At 36.5% G+C, this 26,892-nt stretch overlaps 1 protein-coding gene across 2 annotated transcripts in view; it reads right to left on the reverse strand.

The window, feature by feature from the left end:
- Positions 1-6,981: 6,981 nt before the first annotated feature.
- Positions 6,982-26,892, reverse strand: part of Fzd6 (frizzled class receptor 6) — a 39,204-nt gene continuing 19,293 nt past the window's right edge. For both annotated transcript variants that reach the window (XM_078016833.1, XM_078016834.1), the window contains 5 exons: positions 20,821-21,017; positions 12,594-13,608; positions 11,001-11,149; positions 9,559-9,987; positions 6,982-8,573 (listed from right to left, as the gene is read on the reverse strand). In XM_078016833.1, the coding sequence (XP_077872959.1) occupies positions 8,405-8,573; positions 9,559-9,987; positions 11,001-11,149; positions 12,594-13,608; positions 20,821-21,017 (1,959 nt within the window). In that variant the 3' untranslated portion in view covers positions 6,982-8,404. The remainder of the gene's footprint in view (positions 8,574-9,558; positions 9,988-11,000; positions 11,150-12,593; positions 13,609-20,820; positions 21,018-26,892) is intronic.

Raw genomic sequence — 26,892 nt, forward strand, 5'->3', positions numbered from 1 at the left:
CCTGTCTTTTATGTGACAGACACTTATATTGGGGGGTGCATATCTATTATCTTAAGGAGTTGTTAAGTCAATTAAGATGCTTTCAGCAGCAAATAATAAAAAATCAACTCATCATGACTTAATAAGAAAATTTATCTTCTCCCTTCAGAAGGACAGCAGATCCAGGGTTAGTTAATTCAGTGACTCAACCACATTGCCACCAAAGACTCACATTTGTTCCCATCTTTATATTCTGTCATTCTTAGGATCTCACCTTTGTCCTAACATGTTATCTCCCTAGGGAGAGAGCTGTCTGTCCTGGCTGCAACCTTGTCTAGAGGAAGAAGAGGACCAGCTCTTGTCCTAACTCCTTCTGAAGAGGAAGAGAATCTTTCTTAGAAGCCCCCATTCTCCTCACATCTTATGGGCCAAAAGCCAGTCATATACACACCCCTGAAATAATCCTGAACAAGGGGAACAAGATAACTACAGTGGACTTTGGCAAATCAAGAAGAAAGTCTTAGGACCAGTTCCCCCAAGCAGAATAGAATTGCTACTTGAGTAAACTGAGGTTCTGCAATGAAAGAGGGTGGGGGAACAGATGTTGACATGAGACCAACAGCTTCTGCTTGAGGACACCAGAAAGATGTGTTAAAGATGGCTGTTTCAGCTGGGTGCAGTGGTGCACCTTGTAATCCCAGTGGCTCTGGAGGCTGAGGCAGGAAGATCACAGGTTCTAATCCAGCCTCAGCAATTTAGCAAAGCTGTAAGCATCTTAACAAGACCCTGTCTCACAATAAAATATTTAAAAAAGGATTTGGGGATGTGGCTCAGTGGTTAAGTACTCCTGGGTTCAATCCCTGATAACAAAAAAAAAAAAAAAAAAAGAGAGAGAGCGCTGTTTCTTTTCCTCAGAACTTTGAATGAAGCTCAGATAGGTAACTTGCACCTGCACATTCTATGAAGGGGTATCACACATGACAATATAACATTTTTACCCCTTTGTAGGCCTACCTATTACTCACCCACTTCAGGGACTCTTTGGGTACTTGTTTATGCTTGGTCTCCTTGACTCATCATGTTTTTGAAATTCATCCATTATCTCATGGATCAGTAGTTTTTTTTTTTTTTAATCAGAGTTGGTTGTTCATGTATCCGAGACCATAGCCTACAAAGCCAGCACTTATCGTTTAAGGTCAATATGTATATCATTTCCTTTCTAGAATGTAGAGTTTGACCCTGGGGATGAGAGCTTTGGAGTATACCACTGTAAACGTGTGATTCCCACGGTCAGGAATATGCTGAGATGTAAGATGACAGTGTGCCAAGGAGAGACTCTCTCCTGTTCTGGTTTATGGAGGAGGTCCAGATACAAGTTGGATTATCTGGGGGGCTGCTGGGTATTCCCTAAGAAGCTTTTTCTTTCCCTTACAACTTGTCACAAGGACTGCTTTTGCTCCAAGATTCTTGGACTTTACAACAGAAGTAGGAATCCAAATTGCACCATGAGCTGCTGCAGAGATATTTTTTCCCTCCTGCCTGACAGACTTTTGGAAAACTGAAAGATGGAGACAGGGAGGTTCCTCTTATGTCTCAGCTCAACAGGGTGCACTATTAGCAAACTCTTGGCCTTGAAGTTGGGAATCAGGTCCAGTATATCTAGTTCAATCCCAATTTTCTGTTGGAATTATAGTAATCCCAGACCTCTGCACATCCAGAACTGTGAGCTAAACACTTAATTCTTCAGTATATTTAACTCATGTGGTTATGAGTCATTGTTAATATGTTCAACAGATATGCTGGTTTCCAAGCTGCATGTCCAAAGTAAGGGTTTTAATTATTTTTCTTAGTGATTTGCTCATGTCTGCATTCCAGCAGTCAGGCTTGGCTGACCAAAGCCATCTTGAAATATTTAACTAGAATTCAGTATAGGACTAAGACATGTCAAATATTTCTAAGATCTCTATCCAGAGACACAGGTCACTTGTCAAAGTTGAGTTCTAAACCAAATTACAGTAGAAGGCAAAACCAACTATATATTTTATATATGAATATATATGGAAGAATGAAATTTTATAAATTATATTCTGGAAACAAGCATATTGCAGTTTTTACAAAATTGAATAAAAGGAAATGTTTATTTATTGTGCAATAATGTTGAAAAATTTAGACTGATATTAAAAATAATGAAATTCATTATGATTATATCTATATCTATATGTCTTGGTTGACCTGAATTGTCATATTGGTTAAAAAATAACAGAAGTTTGCAAAATCTACATATGTGTAACCATAGTAAAAACAAAGTCTTGTTTACATATATAAATACAAAGTGTTGTGTTGTTTACATATTCTACAAGTGTAATTTTGCAACTTGGCTCTTTTTTTCTTTTCTTTTCTTTTTTTTTTTTTTCTAACACTTAACAATGCCTTTGGAGCTTCCATGACCGTGAACTTAATTTTATATACATGAATTCAATCTCTACCACTCATTATTCTTGTGGAGTGGAGGTCACTTGTTTGTTGTCTTCACAGTGTCCAGGGGAGCTAGCCTCTGACCAAAGTCTCCAAAGCCCTGGGGCCACCCTCTTCCCAGTTTGGGATGTGTTGTGCTCCTCCTCTGTGGTCTTTGCTTTCACAAAAAACACTTTTGCAGGCTGAGGGTGTAACTCAGTGGTGGAGCACCTGTCTAGCACACAAGAGGCCTGAGTTCTGTAGCACTACCAACAGCATAAAAATGTGTTTGGGCCACTTGGTATTCAGGGTAAGCCTGGAAAGCCTGCCTGGAGTCTGAGGACCAGTGACAAAGAGGCAGTGATGACTGTCAGTCGAGGAAACAGCCCTACTGGTTTGTTTTACTGTGCTTTCTATTTGCCTGGAGCCTGCCAACAGGGAAGTTCCAGAAACACAGTGGCCTTCTTTTGCACAGAAGCCTGTACTGAGTGAGGTGGCTGTTAAGAGGCACAAAATGCCAGCAAGGGCTTTTTTTTTTTAGTTGTAGATGGACACATACCTTTTATTTATTTATTTATTTATTTTTATGTGGTGCTAAGGAACCAACCCAGTGCCTCACACATGCTAGGCAAGGACTTTGCCAACTGAGCCTACAGCCCAGCCCCAGCAACGGTTTTGCCTGTGTCAACTTTGTTTACAGACCTGCGATTTTCTTTTTTATGAATGTTTTCATGGAAGCCACTGGTGTGGCCATGAGAAGGACTAAAACCACTAAGGAAGCTTTGAGTTTGCTGGCAAGTTTTCCAGATCAAGTGTGGCATCTAACTCTTAAGATTTGGTTATTTCCTGACAGTTAAATGGACGAGATCTTGGTATAGGCCCTTGAGAAAATAAACTCATAAACTAGAAAGCTTTACTCTTGTTAGTACTTTGGAAAATGAGAGAATGTATTAGATATTTTACTTTCTTCTGAGTTTAGGAAAAACTTTCTAAATCTTTGTTGATTCCATGCCTTTCTTCTCAACGTATTCAAAATGTAATAGTACATAATAGTATATTTATAAACAGGCATTAAATGTCAGGTTTAATAGACTCTTTTCACTAGGTATATTAAAACCATGTGAGTCCTCTTAGCAATCATTTTGTATTTATTTTCATTTCTGTTTAGCATTTACCACTACAAGTCTTTCCTCCTTTTTATTTCATTGCATTTCTTTTCCAACTGCTCCCTTTGGGTTCCCTCCACTAGTCATGTTCACTGTGACCTTTATTGTGTCTCTTTCCACTGTCATCTAGTTCTGGGTCTCAAAGCCTTTGGTCATTTTGGATTAGCCTTTTAATTTTTCTTTACTCTCCTTATGGACACACTGCCGTTGCGAGTTAATAAAAGTCTCTGCACATGACAGATCACAGTGACTGCTGTTAAGGTTTTTACCATCTGGAATCAAAGTCTTCTGCTTTAGGCTGTGGCCAACGGGGTTTTAAAGATTATGCTTTCCAAGCAGAAAAGTAAGGGCAGGGTTTCTTGTGGTTATTACAAATTGTATCTTTCATTTCCTGAGAGGTGCCTGCCTTGGCAATGTTAAAACTTTCCAGCAGCAATAACTAGACACAACAGTGGTACATTTCTGAGCAAATGAGGGAAAGGAAGCAGGAAAACTCTGATTTTGATGATGGGTGGCAATTACAAGCTGTTTTTGGTCTAGTTTCACCAGGAAAGTTTAGCTAAGATTCTTTTGGAACCCTTAACAGCATAATGGCTATTGATGCCAAATGGGTGGACTGGGTCCTTTTGAAAGGTGGCTTTCTGTGAAATTCTTTTGAGGGTTTGTAGCAGACTGTCAAGGTGAAATACCATTTTATCACATCTCTGCTGTCATTGGGTATACCTGCACACTGCTCATGTTACTGTAAATGTAAATCCCATAGGATTGTGAAGTTTAACTCAACTTTCTTGATTGAAAAATGATACAAAATTCTTTATAAAATTAATTTCACCTCTGATACTGTGAAGTGCCCCCACACTCCTGGTCTCATGAGAAAGAAAAACTACTTTTAAAAAAATTAGATAATACTTTTGAAGTTTGCTCTTAAAAGTTAATACTTTTAAAGTTCAAGCTTACTATGAGTATTAAGCCCAAGGTTGATAGAACATTTAGAATATAGGCAGATATAGATGAAAATTTTTATTCTAAGTGAATCACTTATAATTCAAATCTAGCAGTATATTAAACGATAGATACAAGGAAAGTTATTTAAAGAATTGAAGATGCCATTATATTAGTAGATTTACTCAACACCTCAAACTTGCAGATTGCAATGCTGACTGATGGTTCACCAAATCCATTTCTTCTCCCTACCAAATGCACATCTAGACTACATTTATTAGCCCCTCTTGTCCTTAAGTATAAATTTGTGCCTGAATTCCAGTAAATGAAATGCAGCTGGGAATGTCATGTGCCACTTCCAGCTCTGGCTCATGACACTTTTTCCTGGGTAATCTTTCTCTATGAAAAAGATGGCAGAGCTACAGATAGAAGTCGTGGGCAGAAAGGCTGAATAATCTTTTGGAAATCTGCCTCAAAAACATTTGCCCTGTCACATGAATGATAATAGCTTCTTATACTAACATTCTGAGGATTGTTAATATTAACAGGCAGCCTACTCTGACTTAATTTAAAAAATATATTTTGGGGCCATACTGGGAATTGCACCCACTGTTCTACCATTGATCTACACCCCAAACCCTTATCTAATTTTTTATCTAATTAATCCCCCCCCCATGATACCATGTTACATTTAGGTACATGTCTTCCTCAGCTCCTCTTGGCTCTGGCCATTTCTCAGACTTTTCTTGTTTATAATAATAATGCCAATGACTGCTTTTGAGGAGTACTAGACAGGTGTTTTGTAAAATGTCCATCTTCTGGAATTTATCTGACATTTTTCTCATGACTACTGAGATTATGGGTTTTGGGGAGGAAGATCACAGAGGTAAGGTGCCATTTCATCACATCATATGAAGCTAAATACTTTCAACATGACTTTATCACTGTTGATATTGACCTTGACCACCTTCTGAGTAGTGAGGAGATAGTACCTGTTGGGTTTCTTCATTGCAGAAGCTGCTCTTCACACCTCCTCTATTACTAAAATACAATCTTATTTATTTTTATTTTTTGGTATGGGGTATTGAACCCAGGGGCGCTTAACCACTGAGCCACATCCTCAGTCCTTTTGATTTTGAGACAGGGTCTCATTAAATTTGTTAAGGCCTTTCTAATTTGCTAAGGCTGGCTTTGAACTCATTATCCTCCTGCCTCAGCCTCCTGAGCCACTGGGGTTACAGATGTGTACCATGGTGCCTGGCTCATTTTCTTATAGTACTGGGCCTTGCACATGCTAGGTAAGTGCTGTACCACTGAGCTATACATGCCCCTTCCTTCTTTCAAATACAGAAAGAAGTCACTCTCTGCTGCTCAGATGTAGGGAGGGAAGAGTTATGCTCCATATTTAGGGTGGATTTTCTGCATAGATTAACCGGATAAATACTTAAGAACATGATTGCTGGGTCATATAATAAGGCCATGTTTATGTGGGAAGAAACTGCTAACCTGTACTATTTTTGCATCCCCATAAGCAATGAATGGGTTCTTGTTTCTTGGCATCTCATTGAAAATTGGTATTTTCAGTTTTTTGGATTTACCCATTTTCATAGGTATGTAGTACCTCATTATTTCCTGTGTTGAATTTTAAACTTTTAAATATTTTATGTGATATTTCATGTGTATATTTTAACTTTCTTTTTTGGATTCTGTCCAAATAACCTAATCTACTGCAAATCCAGGTTTGTAGGCGCGGTGGGGGCGTGAACAGGAACTGAGCACGCATCCTTAGCCTTGAGTACTGGGGGTGTGGAACTGGCATCACACGCAGGGGGAAGCAAATAAGTCTTACCTTCGCTGGGCAAGGAAGTGCAGCTCTGGGATTGGGCGTCACCCAATAGGACTGGACTACACACAACAGAACTGGGCTACACCCCAAAGTTTAGTTGTAACACAAGCCCTTGCCTTATTTGGGTGGAATATTCTATTGAATGTCTTCCCCTAATAAATACCGGGTTCAGGGTGCATTCCTCTCTTGCCTTCTGCCTCCCTAGCTCCTCCTGCCCTTCAGCAAGAGAGCTGACCCCTGAGGCAGCAGAGCCGCCCCTGACCCCCCACCAAAAAAAAAAAAAAAAAGTATTTCTGTGTTTGTATGGTTTTTTAGTTGCCAGCACAATTCACCGGGAGTGACCCTGAATCCGTTGCCCATGAGGACGTGGGTGACACAGGGTCCTGAGTTTCCACTGCTTCACTTGCCCATCACCCCAGCTCTCCCTATAATTAACTCTTAGGGGAAGAAATTGTGATGAAAAATAAGAGTCCTGTTGTCTTTCTTCAGTTAAAAAGAAGCTTTTGGCTTATTAGTCATGGTGTCACTAATGTGAAAAATATACTACTTCCTGGGCCAAGATTATAACACCTAATCACAGAATTCTCAACAATCTCTTATACAAAGAAGATTTTATTAATGAAAAGATCACATAAAACAAAGTTCTTGTATACAATGTTATCTGTTTACAAATGTGGAAAAGTTAATATTTACAACATGTTCCATACAGTACATGATAATTGTTTTATATGCTTTAATAGTATGCTAAATAGATCAAAAGCATCAAAAAACTTTAAGAAATAATACTTAATGAGAAACAAAATTTTAAAAATTCTTTAATATTTTAAAGTAAGTTGTACAAGATCATTTTATCAGGACTTTTTTTTCCCATTTGATTGGCACCAAAAATATTAACACATTTTGAATATTTAGTTACTTAGCTGCAGAAATGAATTCTACATAACATCTGAGAAAGACACTACAGCACACAGTTTTTGTAGGGGAAAAAAAAAAGAAGTTAAAGGAAAAGCATAAGCAAATCTAAATGGTCATAATGCAATGTTGGGTGGTCATAAACATTTAAAAAATGAAATAATTGCACTTGGCTTAATTTATAAAAGACTAAAATTTCATTTACTAATCCTTTAGGACATTTTATTTAAAAAATGCAAAGGATCAGGGAGCAGCATAACACAATCAACATCATACACTCTTGTAGTAAGCACCTTATTTCAGTTGCATGATAGAGATGTGAAGTTTCTAAAATAATAAGACTTAATAAAATTCACACATGTAAGATGATAATGTAGAATAAGTGGATTTTAAAAATTGAATGCCTATTATAAAATGTTTTGGTATGTCAACTTTTTTTGAACTATTTTTATCTTATAATACTATTTTTCAATTTTCTTAGAAGTTCAGTGTAAAAGCTACCAAAGTAGTTCAAAAACATCAGAATAATGTAATAAAATATTTAAGTTGATTTTCCAGGATTTCCCAAAAGTTCAAATATATGTAAGCCTATTTTCAAATATATATACGTACGACGTGCGTACAAGGGTACGTTTAAATATTTAAGCAAAGAAAAATCTTGATTTTCCATTAAGAAAAGTGAAGTGGCATAAAAAAATCTTAAAAATACTTTCTAAAAGTAGAATCTTCATAAATAGAAAAGGAAATTCCTCTAATTGCTCCTCCCACACAATTTAAAAAATATTACTAACCTGCACAATTTAGTTTTCAGGCATATTGCTGTCACTAATCTTTGTGGAAGTGAATTGTATTATTCTTGAAATCTGTTTTTTCCCCCTTCCCAGTAGAACAGTAGACAATGAAGCTTTAAGTGCAAAAGAAGAATGTAACAGTAATTCCTTCCCCCACTCCCAAGGCTGGAGATTGAACCCAGGGCCTCATAAATGCCAGTCAAGTCCTCTACCACTAAGCTACACTCCCAGCCCAGCAGTGATTCTCCTACGACAGTGCATTGGTCACCTCCAGTGTAACAGGTATTTGCTTCAAAGTAATAAGATAAATGTTTTCAAGTATCTGAATGACCGCCAGCACTCTGCTCTTTTCTATCTTCGGAAGCTGAGTGAACAAGCAGAGATGTGGAAGCTTTAAGGCTGCTCGGCTCTGAAGAACTAGGCGCCTGTGAATTGTTGCTCTGCACTGGGGCAGTTTCAGTAATATCACTCCTTGGACTTACCCTATTTAGAAGAAAAGGAGTGGACATACATACATATATAAGCACAAATATGATGTCAGGTGTCCTTATTACTGGTATTCATTTTTCATGAGTTTTACCCCCAACTAATGTAGATCTTAATCAGAGAATAAGCCATTAAAACTCTTAGTATACTCTAACACTTCAAAATACAAATAATTAAAAAAATAGTTTCTGATAACCTTAGAAACTTCATCAAGTGCTACCCATGCATAGTTGAGCATTTGTGTTTCATAGGGAGATAATGAGGCCAGATTACTGCTCATGGTTTGGCATGGTGGATTTCCTACCAAGGACAAGACACCATGAAAGAGGCTGGGAACAAAAAGATGAGTAAGATTTTAGTTCTGCCATTGAGGATTTTCAAATATAGTGAAGGATAAAAGTATATATCCAACTACATAGTTCAGGTATACAAAAGCTATCATGAAAACACAGAGAAGGTGCATTTGGCCCGGGACAAGATAATCTTGAGACCTTAAAATTAGTTAGCTGTCAGCATTCTGGCTAACTTAGTGTTGACCTGTGTTTGGGTCTCTTATAATCATTTGAGAAAATTCATTAAAAATGTCAATATCCTTCTCCCATCCAGAAAACAAAGATTTTGTAATCATCTTTAATCATGACACCTTTCAGACATAATTATAATGTAGTATTAATGAAAATTTAGTCTATGTTTCAGAGGAATGGTAAATGTTTATCTAAATATACAGCAATGCTTAACAACTGCCACAGGAAATGAACTTTATTTTCCTTCTTGAAAATATATATATATGAAAACTCTTCTTCAAGTGAAGAATCAAACTAATAAATAGTACACTTATAGCCCAAACCCCAAATCCCTGTATTAAAGAGTAGACATGTCATATCATAAAATGCTAACTTGCCAGATAGGTTATGCTTTAATAAAAAATGGATAATGAGTAATTAAAACTGTGATGACTATAGATAACAAAATTAAGTCTTACCTTCCTGCACTCCGAGAACCCTCAGACACATTGCTCTTATCCTTCATGCTGCCTGCCTGGCCTTTCCTGTTGGCTTGCTCCCCGGAGAGTTTGCAGGTGGAGGCTGCTGGGGAGGCAGGCTCACCACTGTCCTGCTCTCTTAATTTGGGGGTGCTTGCTCTGTCTGCTTTCCCCTCTCTCACTGATGTTTCTGGAGAGGTTTGGACTTCTGTCAAAGTTTCTTGTCCTAAGTAATCATGGTCAGTGATTGCTACTGCAGAAGTGCCATGATTTGTTGTAGCTCCTGTGCTGGTCCCCATGGATTTGGAAATGACTTTCAGCTTGTGTGAACTTGGTTTGTAATGCTTCTTTTTGTGTTTCACTTTAGAATTATGCTTTAAAAAAAATTCACATGACTCCTGTAGCACTCTTCGACTTTCACTGATCGGACTGTAGGAAAATTCAAGGAGAGAATTTACTCAATAGATTTCAAGTGTCATAGAAGTCATAAAGGAAATCATAAATCTTTTGCCAAAAATTCTCATTGTTTAAATTAGAAATTCTATATGATTTGTGTTATTTATAAAATCTTGCAGTATAAATACTATGAAATAGTAGATTTTTATGGAGTGAAATCTTTTGTGCAGCACTTACATGCTTTTATCAGCAGAAACAGAAAACTGACAAGAAATCAAACAGACAAAAATCAAAGAATGAGGGCAAGGAAATTCAAACCAACATAAAATAAGGAACTCACTGAATTTGTATTTTTAAATACATCAAATATGAAAGTAAACCATAAGAAAAAAGACATGAATATAATTAATGGTCTTTGTTTAAATTTGTTTTCTTTCTAACATTAAAGTCGACAAGTTAACAGTGAAGTTATAGTGTGGGTGTATAAATATGGGATAATCATATAGCACACACAAAAAATAAAGCCCAGTTAGGCTGGACATGGTGGTACATGCCTGTAATCCTGGTGACCCAGGAGGCTGAGGCAGGAGGATCATAAGTCTGAGGCTAGCCTCACCAATTTTGTGAGACCCTGTCTCAAAAGAAAAAATCAAAAGGGCTGTGGATGTAATTCAGTGGTAAAGCACTTCTGGGGGCGCACGCACGTGCGCGCACATACATACATACATACATACACACACACACACACATACACACACACAGCCCAGTTTAATGCAATTTTTCAGATTTTGAAAACTTGTTCATGCAAAGATTTATGGTTCTGAGATTTGTATCACAAAGAGTTCATTAATCAAATAAATGGGGAACAATTAAAATAACCCTACAGTATATTATATATAATGTTCATAAGGAACTAAAAGGGATTATAGATAAGCATATATCATAGGATGTTCTGGAAGTTGAACTTTTACCATTTTAGGTAAAAGATCTTGATATTTTGATATATTTATTCTAAAACAATGGCAGATGATTCAATAGGTTCTTACTCTCTCTTGCGATTTCGTTTAAAAAACCCAGCCCACTCTGTGCATGTTTTTTTGCTTCCAACCCAGAAGACAGCAGAGATACCAACAATTAATGTCATCAGATATTTTATCATGAATAAGGCCAATTCTGGTCGAGCTTCTGCTTTTGCCTACAAAAAAAATTGATATGTTTAAAATGCAGAAAAAAAGTCTATATTGTCAATGTAAAACTTAAATATAAATCTTTAGTGTGTTTTATTATAGAAGGTTTGAAATAACATACTATAAGAACAAAATGCAGCACATTTTTACCTAAGTTCTGAATGAAGAACCTTTATATATCTGTACCTATATCTACATCTCTCCATATCTTGGAAGGAAAAAATACTGAAAAGTATTTAGGAATGATCTTCTAAATCCTGTCCTAATTTTTTGGCCCTACAGATACAGCAGTTCTTTTACAATAACCTCTAAATGTTTATTCACCTTCCTTCACCATAATTTACCATGACTATAAAATATAAGTTATTATAACAATTTATATTTAGTCTTTTACACATTTATGTTTATGTTATAAAAACTTGGTTGGCTATAGTAAAGTAAATATTAGTGAAATGTGAAAATGAAGACATTTCACAAAAATTAAAATTATACTTTTGTTTCAAGCATAAACCTTCAAATTTTATTTTAAAATGTTGTACAAGAATAAAAATATTATACATTCTTCTGTATATCTTGCTTTTTTGGCACTTGCTTATATTTCTCAGAGACCATTCTACAAGCAACACAGAGGTTTTTTTTTTTTTCCTTTTAAAGATGTTACATTATGTGGATGAACCATAAATTATTCAAAGATATTTAGGTTACTTCCAACCTACTGGCATTTGCAAGTAATATTAAAGTGATTATATATGTAAGATAATTTTTAATTTGATATAATAGTTATTACCATACATCAATATTCAAGAATAATGTATAAAATCTATTTTAAAATAAAATTAATATTAAAAATACTCAAATGCTTTAAGAAATTTTATATATTCAGAAATTTGTTTCAATCTCAAAAACACCACCCTTAAACTAATCATAAGCATTAGAAACATGCAAGACAGATTTTGTTTCAATTGTATTTTTTTTTCAGTTAAGAAATGACAGAATGGACTAAGCAAAAATCAAATTATTTAATAAGCATGTACTATGCAAAAGTTATAAGATAAAATGATCAAATTAAATATCCTCAAATAGGAGTTCCCCTACTACTGAAGAAGTAAAAATAATTCAACAGAAATTACTTCTCCTTTTCTCCCTCTGATGAGGCCTATAGGCCTGCACTTCTGATTCTGTTCTTCACTACTGTTAATCTGCCTTTGCAACCCAACTTAATTTTCAAAAGAATAATTAAAGGAAGTATTTTTTACTGTCACAAATGAAGCTACAACTCAAGAAAGAACTCTTGGGACACTTACCCTAGTTTTAGCTGGGTGTCATTCCCTATGTCTGTTGGATTTTGTCATCTGAAATCTAATTTTCAGTCCATGACTAAAGCAAGAACATTTCCAGGAACATTTTGTACATTAAAAATAAATATAACACAATCCAAGTGATAGCTCTTACCTGATAAGGACATGGGATGTGGTACTGACGACAGTGGTCAGAGACCCAAGTTATCTCCCAGGTAACCCTGTTCACTTGCTCATAGACATAACATCCCAGAAGTGTCACTAAGGGCACAAGATACAGGCCACTGAAGACTCCAATTCGAATCATAAATTTCTTTAGTTTCTCTTGGTTCCGCCCATCATGCTGTATAACTTGTCGCACATGGTTTAAGGAAATAATGCCAGCTAAAAGAAGTGACAGCCCAACAAACACACAAAGGCACAACGGTGAAAGCACAAAGTAGCGAGAGGCATCCAGGTCATAAAGGCCAACAAAGCAAACTCCACTAATGTTATCTCCTTCAACTTTGTTCATGGCAAGAAGCATAACAGTCAGAAAACCTGGGATGCCCCATGCAACAGCATGAAACCACACTGCTTTCTGTTCAATGGCTTCACAACTCCATTTTCTTCCTGCAGCTAAGAACCAAGTAATGGTCAGAATCACCCACCACACAGTGCCAGCCATTGTGAAAAAATACAATAACATAAATAAAATGGTACAAGCCTTATTTTGAGAGCCTAGAACAACAGTGTCACCGACTTCTAGCTTCTCGTCTGCCTTATTGCATGCTGTGCTATTGCCTAGCAAAAATCCAACAAAGTACATAAGAGATACAATGCTGTAACACACAGAGTAATATATAATTGGTCTCTCTGGGTATCTGAATCTTTTAACATCAATTAAAAAAGTAAGAAATGTAAACAGAGTTGCACAAAGACAAAATATTGAAACTATCCCAATAAAACTTTTTGCAAACTCTAGCTCATCATTTTTAAAATACATGTTGGGACATGGAGGTGCACACTGATCAATTCCCAGAAACTTATAGCCTTGCCCCACAGAAGTCTTAAGATGCCTTGGACACCAAATTCCAATGTCTCTTGGGATGTCTTCTGTTTTCTGAGGACCAAGAAACTCTGTGGGTGGATCAAGGGTTATAGGAACAGTCTCATCACAGTATTTCAATCTGTAAAGATAATAAAAAATTAAATATATGAAGTCAATATTTGTACTGATTTGCTATTGAATCTGTGTTTCCCAACTATAAATTATTACCTTATGCCTTCATAATTGATGAGAAACCTAAATAGATTACAGGTTAGGGTTGAGTAGAAAGTTTTGAAATTGATTAAGAATTTGTGGTTGTTCATGAGGCCTCAACATATGAATATATGTTATATACAAGGCAGGTTAAACATGAAAGTCTATTAACTGGAAAAACAATTAGTCAAATAATTTTAAAATAAATTCTGTTTTTCAATCCTTAGCATAAAGAGTGAAACAGGTGGCATCACTATACCAGACCTTAAACTATACTACAGAGCAATAATAATAAAAACAGCATGGTATTGGCACCAAAACAGACTAGTAGACCAATGGTACAGAATAGAGGACACAGAGACTAACCCACATAATTACAGTTATCTTATATTAGACAAAGGCACCAAAAACATACATTGGAGAAAAGATAGCCTATTCAACAAATGGTGCTGGAAAAACTGGAAATCCATAAGCAACAAGATGAAATTAAACCCCTATCTCTCACCATGCACAAAACTCAACTCAAAGTGGATCAAGGACCTAGGAATTAAACCAGAGAATCTCCATCTAATAGAAGAAAAAGTAGGCCCCAATCTTCATCATGTGGAATTAGGCCCCAACTTCCTTAATAAATAAGACTCCTATAGTGTAAGAATTCAAACCAAGAATCAATAAATGGGATGGAATCACACTCAAAAGCTTCTCATCAAAAGAAACAATCAGTGAGGTGAACAGAGAGCCTACAGCTTGGGAGCAAATTTTTACCACTTGCACATCCAGATAGAGCACTAATCTCTAGGGTATATAAAGAACTCAAAAAGCTAAACTCTAAAAAAAACCAAATGACCCAATCAATAAATGGGCCATGGAACTGAACAGACACTTCTCAGATGATGATATACAATCAATCAAAAACTATATGAAAAAATGTTCAACATCTCTCTAGAGATTAGAGAAATGCAAATCAAAACTACTCTAAGATTTCATCTCATTCCAGTCAGAATGGCAGCTATTATGAAGACAAACAATAGTAAGTGTTGGTGAGGATGTGGGGAAAAAGGTACACTCATACGCTGCTGGTGGGACTGCAAATTGGTGCAGCCAATATGGAAAGCAGTAAGGAGATATCTTGGAAAACTGGGAATATAACCACCCTTTGACCCAGCTATCCCATTCCTTGGTTTATACCCAGCATACTACAGGAACACAGCCACATCGATGTTTATAGCAGCACAAATCATAATAGCTAAACTGTGGAACCAACCTAGATACCCTTCAGTAGATAAATGGATAAAGAAAATGTAGTATATATACACAATGGAATATCACTCAGCAAAAATCATGGCATTTGCAGGTAAATGGATGTCGTTGGAGAAGATAATGCTAAGTGATAATCCCCAAAACCAAATGCTGAATGTTTTCTCTGATATAAGGAGGCTGACTCATAGTGGGGTGGGAGGGAGAGCATGGGAAAACTAGACAAACTGCAGATAGGACAAAGGGGAAGAAGGAGGAGGGAGAGGGCAAGGGGTAAAAAAAGATAGAATGAGATGGACATCACTACCCAAAGACATGTATGAAAAAGATATGAATGATGTGAATATACTTTGTATACAAGTAAAGAGGTGAAAAATGTGCTCTACATAAGTAATATGAATTGTAATGCATTCTGCTGTCATATATTTTAGAATAAAAAATTTAAAAATATAAAAAAATAAATTCTGCTTTTAAGGTTAAATATTTAAAAAAGAATTGATCTCAACTAGTAGTTTTCAGACAAAAAAGTTATGGCTTGCCTACTTATATGAATGTCCCGGGGAAACTCGTGTGTGTATGTGTGTGTGTTTTGATGGGGTGCAATCCAGGGCTAGGCAAGATCTCTACCACTGAGCTATATCTCCAGCCCCACTTCTGTTTCCTAATGCTAGCAAGCAAAGCAGATCAATCATATGACTAAGATGAGGATAACTAAAATGAATGAAATGAAATTCTTCCCTGGATTGACAGGGCAGAGTTCAACTTCTTAAACAAGGGCAAGAACACCAATAAGAATTAAGTTGAGGACCAGCTTACCTCATATCACTGTTTTATTTAGGTTTGGCTGCCTCCCTTGTTTATGGACAGACCTGAGTGATACACAGGGATATTTCTGTCTTGTATAGAACTTTATCACTGGGTCAAGTTTGTACACACCAGTATTATTTTGTATGTAGTTAAAAGTAGTGGAAGTTTTCTTTTTTTTTTTTTTTAAAGAGAGAGTTAGAGAGAGAGAGAGAGAGAATTTTTAATATTTATTTTTTTTAGTTCTCGGTGGACACAACATCTTTGTTGGTATGTGGTGCTGAGGATCGAACCCGGGCCGCACGCATGCCAGGTGAGTGCGCTACCGCTTGAGCCACATCCCCAGCCCCTAAGTAGTGGAAGTTTTCAATGAGAAAGCATTTAAATATACCTTAGATAAAAATGGAGAATAAAAAAATATATGCTCATAAGCCAAGCAAGGTGGTGCACACTTATAATCCCAGTGACTCATTCAGGAGGCTGAGGCAGGAGGATCTCAAGTTTGAGGCAAGTCTCAGAAGCCTAATGAGATCCTGTCTCAAAAGAAAAAATAAAAAGGGCTAGCATTGTAGCTCTGTAGTAGAGCATCCCAGGATATAATGTCAAATAAGTGTGTGTGTGCATGTGTATGTATGGGTGTAATTTCCATAAAATGAACATTCACGTATCTACCAGCTTTATTAAACTGTAGAATAATGTAAGTTTTGCTATCCTTTAAAATAAAGGATTACATAGGTCTTATTTCCTTCTCCTCCTTCTCAGAAATATTCATTACTAGAAATTTGATTTGTATTTTCCTCAAGCTTTTTAAAATACTATACTTTTGCTAATAATAACTTCATACAGTATTGTTTCATAGGTTTTGAACTTCACATAAATGACATGCTGAATATCACACTGCAATTCCTCTTTTAAAGCTCAACACTACATTTTTTAGACTTATGCATGTTGACAGATTTAGGTCAGCTACATTCATTTTATCAACTGTATGGCAGTATTCTAGTGTGTAAGTATATCACAAATTGCTAATCATTCTTCTGTAATGCATTTTTAGACTTTTTTATTTTACAAAGAGAAATGGTTATATAATTGATATTTTGGCTGATGACTACGTGTTTGTACAAGAGTTTCCATAGATTTCCTTGGGTGTAAAAATTGCACCTGCAACTTTACCATACATTATTCAATTGTTTTGGAAAATGATCATGCATCTACGAAAGTGTGTGAGTTCCACAAAAGTTCTATAGTTACTTCAGTCTAGAAATAAACTACCAAAAAGCTAGTCAGCTTCCTTCCCCCATTTATACATGAGATTTCACTATATCAACAGAATATTTAAAATTCCAAATCCCTAATATCTGGAGAATAGGAAACAAAAGTAATAAATAAAGACTAATGTGCAAAGGTCAGTGAATTGATAAGATTCATTCATGAGTTAATTGTGCTAAAAATCCTATTTTTGTAATATGGACCCTTATTGCAAATGAGCAAGCCAAACAGTGTTTATTATGTTTATTCACTATCACAGAAATGCCCAGACTGAATATTTCTGAGATTTACTTCTTTTTATTTTTTGGTACTAGGGATTGAACTTGGGGGTACTTGACCAATGAGCCATATCCCCAGCCCTATTTTGTATTTTTATTTAGAGACAGGGTCTCAGTTGCTTAGCACCTCACTTTTGCTGAGGCTGGCTTTGAACTCACAATCCTCCTGCCTCAGCCTCCTGAGCAGCTGGGATTACAGGCATGTACCACTGCACCCAGCCTATTCCTGAGATTTTTACATCCAATAAAGACAATTCACTTTGCCAAAATATTATACTAACACCAATCTGAAGGCATAAGTAATGAAAAGTACTTTGACCTTAACACAATAGACTATTTCACATTAGAAGACTGCCTGTTAACAAGTGCTTTAGTATCATTTTCAATTGAAATGCACTTATTAATTTAAGAATTTGGCAAAGTACAGTGGGTGAGGAGTGATAAATCATACCAATAAAGTGTTTTCATGAAGGCAAGGAAGGTATACATTCTGGGGGGAAAAGTTGGACTATTATAATAAGGACAGGAAAAAAAGGGAAAGAAAAACGGTGTAATAGACAACAGTAAGATCCCAAGACTCTTGTGTATCTCTAGTACCCAGAGCCTAACGAGTGCTATGACCACAGAGTTCTGCTATTTCTTAAAGAGTAGAAGCTGTCATTATGTTTTTGCCACAAAGCTGACTATGGTAAACCCTTCATTATGCTAGAAACCTTTGAGCAGGCTAGAATTAGGTTTGTTTTTTTTAAAAATACTTTTTTAGTTGTCAATGGACCTTTATTTAATTAATTTATTTATATATGGTGCTGAGAATCGAACCCAGTGCCTCACACACACTAGGTGAGTACTCTACCACTGAGCCACAACTCCAGCCCCTAAAATTAGGGGTTTAATCAGAAATCTCCCTCTTTCTTCATGTCTTCAAAGTTAGATGCCACAAAAGCTTTAAAGTTTTATTTACAGAAATGAAGAAAATAAAATTTCTCTACTCTAGAACACGCCAGAATTATTTTTATGTGTGGACCCAATTAACATTTTATAGAAGATGTTGTTTATGGGTTTGCTTTCTACAAGTAGGATATAGTTTAACAAAGGACTTATACAATTTTTAAAAATGGGGATTATACTTCTCAATCATAAGTATTAAGTATTCTCATATGTGAGATAAATTTGGTTTGGTTTAATTATAAGAAAAAAATGTCAGTTTCTTAATAAAATCAAACTACGAAGATCCAAACTCCCAAAGAGTTGGTAATAACAGCATAGGCACCAGTGTAAATTTCTGTAAGTTATAACAACTCTCCTGTTTTGAAATTGAGTAGGCAATTCCATAAAAAGAAAGTGTTTTCTCCAATGGCCTTATCATTTTCAAATATAAATATAAATCATTTCATCTTTCAGTTTTATCCACAGTAGTAAGATCCATGACAACAGAAATTTTTGAATTTAAGGGTGCTTAATGACTCGCTGGTTTCTTCACCTCTTCTTTTGCTGTCACTACTTTTTAGTTTGACCATCCACGTGGGAAACCCACTGACACTCTGGCTTCTTAGCTCTCCAACTTCTTCATCTTCAGTGTCTATCCATAATCTATGGATACTTGCAGTCACAAGGAATCCTCCACAGCCTACAGATGTACCCTATCTCCAAAAGTCAACTGAAGTATACTGCCCTTGGTCTACAGGCTCCTATCTTTGTAGCTCATTTATATTAAAAAATGTCCACTATGCCCTTAAAAAAACAAAAAACAAACAACAAACAAAAAAACCCTCACTCACTCTCCTCAACCCTGTCTTCATACAGGTCTTCTTTCAATTCTTCTGTTCATTCCTTATCTATTTAGATTTTCCTGGACCATCATTTCAGTAACACCCTTCTAATTATCCTTCATTTTCTTACTGTTCCTTTGTCTTTGCACTGAACCCATCTGACAAAACCCCAACCACAGATAAATCCAGTTATCTACTTTACTGTACTTAGCCTCAAGCAACCTATGCTGCTGGAGAAGGTCTCAACAGGCCAGATGAGATCCACTAGAAATTCACCTGACTTAGCTGCAGTGTTACAAAGCTTCTCCCATCTACTCCCTCTGCTGTTCTCTACGCTTATCTCAAACTAATATCCTTTTTCCCCCAGATCCTCCACAGAGGACCCTGACTCTTTTTACTTCACAATGGAAATAGAAACCAGCAGGTAGGATTCTTGCAACAATCCTTACTAAACATACAACTCCATCTACATCTGTAGCCATCTTTTCCTCTTGCGGTTACAATGGCAGCTACACCTATCCACGACCAACAATGTATCTGTGCTTGGGATCCTACCTCCTTCCCAGAAAACTTCTGTACACAATATCTTCTACTTCAATATAGTTGCCTTTTCCTTGTTCCAAGCAGTTCTTACAGTAGTCAGTTCTTTCCCATTAAAATAAAACCTCCATGACCATTCTCTTCTGGCTCCCACACTTTCTTCCTCTGCGTTATAGCCAAATTTCCTAAGAATATCCATGTGTCCTGCTTTACTTTTCACTCACCCTTTCATACACTGCAAACTTCCCTTGCCACAGTTAATCTAGTGAAAAGATTTTTTTTTTTGACTGGCAACACCTGACAATGCCTTTTTCTCTTTCTGACATTTCCCAGCTTCCCTGTTAGTTCAGTTACAACCAAATGACTGAAGTCTAGCCAGAAGCAAGGCAAATGAAAAATGTACAATAATTCCAGGCAGAGGCAGTTAAGAAAAGGCGTGTTTCTATCTTCTTTCTCACCCATCTGAATGACTGTTAGCACTGCAGAATGGAGCAGCCTGGATTCCTGGAGATGAGCTGCTATGGAGAGCTGTCAGCAATCCTCATGGGACTATGACACAAGTGCCCTGCTTTACACAGAAGCTAACAGGCACCTATCACCCGTTGTTAACTTAAAATACATGGAGACCTTCTCATTGCTCTCAGCATTAAAACATGGAAGATGGGTCCTGAATGGTCTGACTGCTGCTTCTCTCTCCTTCCTTATTTTGTACCAGTCTTTCTTATTCTCATCACTGCAGCCAATCTGATTTTATAATTCCCAAATATGCCAAGTTCCCTCCTGTCACAAGGTCTCTAAACAAGCTTCCTATTGTCCAAATGCTCTTTACTCCTCTCATTGTCCAATTACCTCAGTCTAACCTTCATCTTAACTGTCATCTCCTTTCCTATCCCCTAGTTTAGGCCAAAGGTACCACTATACATTCTCAAAAAACTATGCATATCTTCTTTGTTCTATTATCACAGACTTAATTTTTCACTTATGGGCATAATTATTTGATTATTTTCTGTCCATTCCACCTTACTCTAGGTCTCCTGCAAGCAAGAACCAAGTCTGTTTATTGCTAACCACATGTATGCAATGTTTACCACCATTGTGCCTGGTGAATATTAACAGTGCAATAAACACTTGTTGAATTAAATAATGAAAGCCTTTTATTAACACTGTGCAGAGCTAGTAACATTAAAGTAACATTAGCTGTTAGTGAAAAACATAATTTACCTGTCACATTCAAGTTCCTCAGGCCATCTGATTCCAAAAGTGTCAATTAATTTTTTACAATCAGAATATACTTTCTCACAAAATTTTCGACAAGGTGGAACCACATGAATTTGGTCTGTGCAGGTTGGTACAAAAGCTTTGCAAAGGAAAGTTTCAACATTTGGTGAACATTCCAGATTTGCAAGAGGAAGAAAATGCTAAAAAGAAAAATAGAAAAATAAGATTAGAAACATTTCCATCACAAATAGTTCATTTATTGTTTAAAGCATATATTTTCTACTTACACTCCAAAAGAATTTTTAAATCTCCCTCTCAATACAATTAAATTTTGAGAACATCAGTATGTTTAGTCTGTTAGATGTAGGATCCCTTCATACAAAATGGATGCTATTATTTTATTCAATTATACATTTTTTAAGAAGACATGGATTATTCCATTGAAACTGCTTGTGGAAGTCACCAATAAACTCCACATTGTCAAGTCCAAAGCTAAATTCTACTCAACAATTGACACAGTGGATTGTATTCTATTTCTGAGGCACTTTGTTCATTTGTCTTCTAGGATATTAACTGTCTTGAATTTCTGACTATTTTAATAACTGGCTGTTTCTTTGTCTGATCCTTTCCCCTTGCTGATTCTAAATATTGAAATGCTTCAGCTATAAATGCTGAAATGCTCTCAAGCTATACTCACTCCTCAGGGGAAACTTGCTGGCCCCATTCTCTCCTGTGAAGTCTAGACTTGAGTGAACATCTGCTTTCTGAACAATTGCAGAACAGGCATCTCAAACCCTATATCTAAGAAACAATACAATCCATTGCAGACTTAAGCCACAATCACTCTCAGTCTACCCCACCTCAGTAAATGCTCAGTCTACCCACCCCACCTCAGTAAATGCTCAGACCAAGAATCTTGATTCATTCTTTACATCTCTCTTCTTTCATCCTATATCTAATCCATGAGCAAATCCTGCTGGCTCTCTCTTGAAAATATATTCTCAATCTATTTCTCACTATGCCCACCCAGTCTAAGCCACTGTATCTTTCACCTAGGCTACTGAAAACCCTCCTAACAAGTCTTACTACTTCCCACTCCTGCTAATCTTATAGTAGATTTTCATATCAATTCATATTCCCCAATGTGATTCTTAAAAATTCAAGTTTGTCCTTATTCAAATATTTTGACAATATACATTCCAAAGTCTTTACCAAGTCCTATAAGGTCCCTAACTCTGACTATGTCTCCAATTTCATTTTTTATCCATTCTTTCTCTTATTCACTTCACTGTCACCAAATAAGACTTTTGCTTCTCATTTCATGTATATTTCTCCCTCAGAATTTTTGCATTTGCTGTGCCCTTCAATTCTTCCACCAGATAGTCACATGGTTTTTGTCCCCATTTGAGTCTGCTCAACTGTCATCTTAGAGAGGCATTTTCTACCCAACCTACCTAAAAATTATCTAGTCATTCTCTATCCCATTGCTCTGGTTTGTACTTTTTTTAATCGCTTACCAACATCTAACTTTGTATTAAATAGTTTATGTCTTAATTTCTGCCTTTTCCACTGGGAATGTAAATTCTATGAGGGAAGGGATTTGGTCTATTCTTTTCACTATTTTTGTTTGAGTTGCTAGGAAGTAAACACAGGGCTTGATGCATGTTAGACAAGCACTCTACCTACTTATTTCCCTAGCCCTCTGCTCACTGATAAATCTCTAGAGCCTATAACAGTGTCTGCTACATAAATATTTATTGAATAAATGAATGTTTTCCAGAACAATGAGTGAACGCAATGACAAGGCATGTCAATAAAAAATTTCAGAGGGTCAAAATAAGGAGAAGAATATAACTATTTCCAGGGGGAATAAAAAGGACATAGGGATGAAATAAGTTTTGAACATTTGGTAATATTACAGCTAAAGGCAATGAAGAAATAACTCTAAAATTTTGAAGAAGAGTAACTTTCAACCTATACCCAGCCAAACATTTGGGGGAGGTTAAAATAGTGATATTTTTTACTGTAAAAAATTTAAAAAAATTTTTATTTTCAAGTACCCCTTTTTTTAGAAAGCAACCAGAGAATGTAGTATTCTTGAAACACACTGAAGAGACACATGAATAAACCAAGAAGGAAAATAATATGAGACTCAGGAATTATTTTATCTAGTTTTAAAGAATGGCAAGAGGAATTCTCAGTAGGACAGCTATGAATCTAGTCCAGAAAACAATCAGAGCATATTTGATAGGAGGACAGATGGCTGAAGGAAAAAGATCTCCAGGGGTTGGAAATGGGTACTGGAATTGAGAGATTATATGATATTTAGAGCCCCTGAAAAAATTGTCTCTAGATGATTGACAATTCTGTTAAGACATCTGGAAAATGTCAGCAGTAGGTACATAAAGCAAAGCAAATAGGGATAAATACAATTACTGCATTAACTTAGGAGGAGGAGGTATTAAAGAAATAAATGTAATGCAAGTATACTACTTAACTCAGCCACGCACAATATTTGGTATACTTAATGATATACTGACTACTGATTTAGTTAAAAATTGTCTTAGAAAATTGGGAAGAGAAATAAAAATGGTGGAAAAGAAAAGTGAATTATCAACTACCATAACAGGAAAGAACAAAGACCTACTGCTTGAAGTTCTAAATTGATGAATCAATAAATAGCATAATAAACATATCAGTCTAAATATGGCTTACACACCAGAACAACTTCTAGAAGAGTTCAAAACGTCTGCCTCTAGGGAGCAGGACTGGGATAAGTATGGAGCAGGGTGTGCAAAGACTCTTCCTTTTCTATCAAAAAGCTTTTTAGTGTTGAGGGTTTTTTCCCAGCTTTATTCAGATATAATTAGTTGACATATGATAAACTGAATATCATTGTATAAAGTGTACAACTGGATAAGTTTTGAAACCATTACCACAATCAAGGTAATAAATATAATCATCACTATCAATAGTTTCCTTCTACCACTTTGTAATTATTCCCTTCTTCTACCTCCTGAACCTTCCTTTCTCTTTTTCCCTCCCCAGTAATTTCTCACTCTGGCAACAACTGATGTGCTTTCTGTTACTACAGAGTGGTATTTTCTATAATTTTACATAAGTGGAATCACATGTTTTCTTTTTGTTGTTGGCTTCTTTCACCCAGAATCATTATTTTGAGATTCATTCATGTTGTTTCATGTATTAGAAGTTTATTTATTTTAATTGATGAGTAGTATTCCATTATATGGTTATATCATCATTTGTTTATGTATTTACCTATTGATAGATAGTCTGAAGTACTCAAAGGACATTTGAGTGTGAATATCTACTAGTAGACAGTTAAATAAATAGAGCTATGATGGTCAGAGACTTTAGGTCAAGGATATGGATTTGAAAATCATCAGTATAAAAATGGACACTGAAAGAATTGATTGACATTACACAGAAAGAACGGATGGTAAGAGAAGATGAAAATCCTGATTCAAGAGGAATCACACTGAGCCTATTACTAGCATTTACTTCCTCTCCAAATGCCACTGAAAAAAGATGAAAAGGTTTAAAAAAACCCCTGAAATCCATCATTATATAAGAAAAAAATAAACAGGGAAAATTCTTATTAATTACTATAAACTTTGAAACATTTCTGGAAGACATAAAGAAGGAATGGGGACTGATACTTTCATCAGGATGGTCAGCATAATAACTCCTGACATAAAAAACATTCAGATTCTAGAAAAACTGCAACAATACACTTTAAAATGCATTGCTGAGCACTAGATAGACCTAATAAATTACCTTAAAATATATAAAGTAAAAAACTGACAAAACTATAAGGAGAAATGGACAATTTCGGCCAAAACCACCCACACCAGCCTGTGCAGGACCCAGGCTCACAGTAGGCCTGGTTCACTCCTCCCTCCATGAGGCAGACACCTGACAGAGCCTAGCCTTTGGCACAGGACTGCCCCTTCTGACCAGCAGTCTACCATGGGAGGTCAAGCCCTGCGGCCCAGATCCACCCACACCAGCCTGTGCAGGGCCCAGGCTCACAGTATACCCCTCCACTGGCAGGTACCCGTCAGAGCCGAGCTTCCGGAACAATACCACCTCTACCCACCAACAGACTACAGTGGAAGTCAGGCCTGGCCTAGATCCGTCCACACTGACTTGCACAGGACCCAGGTCCAGGGTAGGTCCGAGTTTGCCTATCCTCCCACCTGGGAGCCTAAGCCTAATCCACTTCCACCTTGGGACACTGCAGTCTGATATCACCATAGCCTTGCCCACACAGTCAGCCCCTAATTTCTTGACAACAGACAGGGCCTACAAACAGTTACATCTCAGAGCAGGTATCCCAAAGGAAGTATGAGGCCCATTCTTGCAGCCCCATCTCGGTAAGACATTGCTTCTATGTTGAGGCACCTTAACTATTATCTTAAGTTACCTCTGCTATTGCTGCCACCAACCTTAGATGCAGTAGCATACACTGAGGGACACTGACAAGGTCTGGAAGCCCAACATCAAGGTGAGGTACAGACAATCTGCACGGGTACTACAAGAATACAGGGAAGAAACTGTAATATCTCAGATCCACACTGCAAGAAGATAAGACACATAGATAACATGAAAAAACGAGAGAGGAAAGTGCCCCAAACAAACCAGGATACTATAATAACAGAATCCATGGACATCGAAATTGATGAAATGTCAGAGATGGAGTTCAGAAGGTTTACAATTAAAATAATCTCTGATTTAAAGAATGACCTAAATGAGCAAATACAGGCAAAAATTGATCACTCCAACAAAGAGATAAGAGAACAAATATAGGTAGCAAAAGAGAGGGGGCTGGGGTTGTAGCTCCATGGGTAGAGTGCTCACCTAGTATGCATAAGGCACTGGGTTCGATTCACAGTACCACATAAATATAAAATAAAGATATTGTGCCAACCTAAAACTAAATAATAAATATAAAAAAAGAGACAGACTCTGAAAAAAAAACAGTCAGAAATTCTTGATATGAAGGATAAAGTAAATCAAATAAAAAACTCAATAGAAAGCATAACCAACAGACTAGATCATTTGGAAGAAAGAACATCAGATAATGAAGACAAAGTAGACTATCTGGAAAATAAAGTTGATCACACAGTGAAGATAGTAAGAAACCATGAACAGAACATCCAAGAATTATGGGACAGCATCAAAAGACCAAATCTAAGAGTTATTGGGATAGAGGAAGGCAAAGAGTTTCAAACCAAAGGAATGTGCAATCTCTTCAATGAGATAATATCAGAAAATTTACCAAGCATGAAGAACGAATTGGAAAGCCAAGCAGAGGAGGCTTAAAGGACACCAAATGTACAAAATTACAACAGATCTACACCAAGGCACATTATAATGAAAATGCCTAGCATAAAGGATAAGGATAGAATCTGTGGAGTCACAAGAGAGAGGAATCAGATGATATATAGGAGACCAATTCGTATCTTAGCAGGTTTTTCAACCCAGACTCTCAAAGCCAGGAGATTGTGGAATAACATATACCAAGCTCTGAAAGAAAATGGATGCCAACCAAGAATCTTATATCCAGCAAAACTAAGCTTTAGATTTGATGATGAAATAAGAACCTTCCATGATAAACAAAAGTTAAAGGAATTTACAACCAGAAAGCCTGCACTACAGAACATCCTCAGCAAAATATTCCAAGAAGGGCTGGGGATGTGGCTCAAGCGGTAGCGCGCTCGCCTGGAATGTGTGCGGCCCAGGTTGGATCCTCAGCACCACATACAAACAAAGATGTTGTGTCCGCCGAAAACTGAAAAATAAATATTAAAATTCTCTCTCTCTTTAAAAAAAAATTCCAAGAAGAGGAAATGAAAAACATGATGAAAATCATCAGAAAGAGGTATTACAGTAATTAGAGGAGAAACAGTCATGTTGAATACCAAAAATAAACAAATATGGCTAGTATACAAATCATATCTCAATAATAACCCTGAATGTTAATGACTTAAACTCACCAATCAAAAGACATAGACTAACAGATTGAATAATAATAATAAAAAAAGGCCCAAC

Source organism: Ictidomys tridecemlineatus, chromosome 7 (genome assembly GCF_052094955.1).
Source record: "Ictidomys tridecemlineatus isolate mIctTri1 chromosome 7, mIctTri1.hap1, whole genome shotgun sequence".
NCBI lineage: Eukaryota > Metazoa > Chordata > Mammalia > Rodentia > Sciuridae > Ictidomys > Ictidomys tridecemlineatus.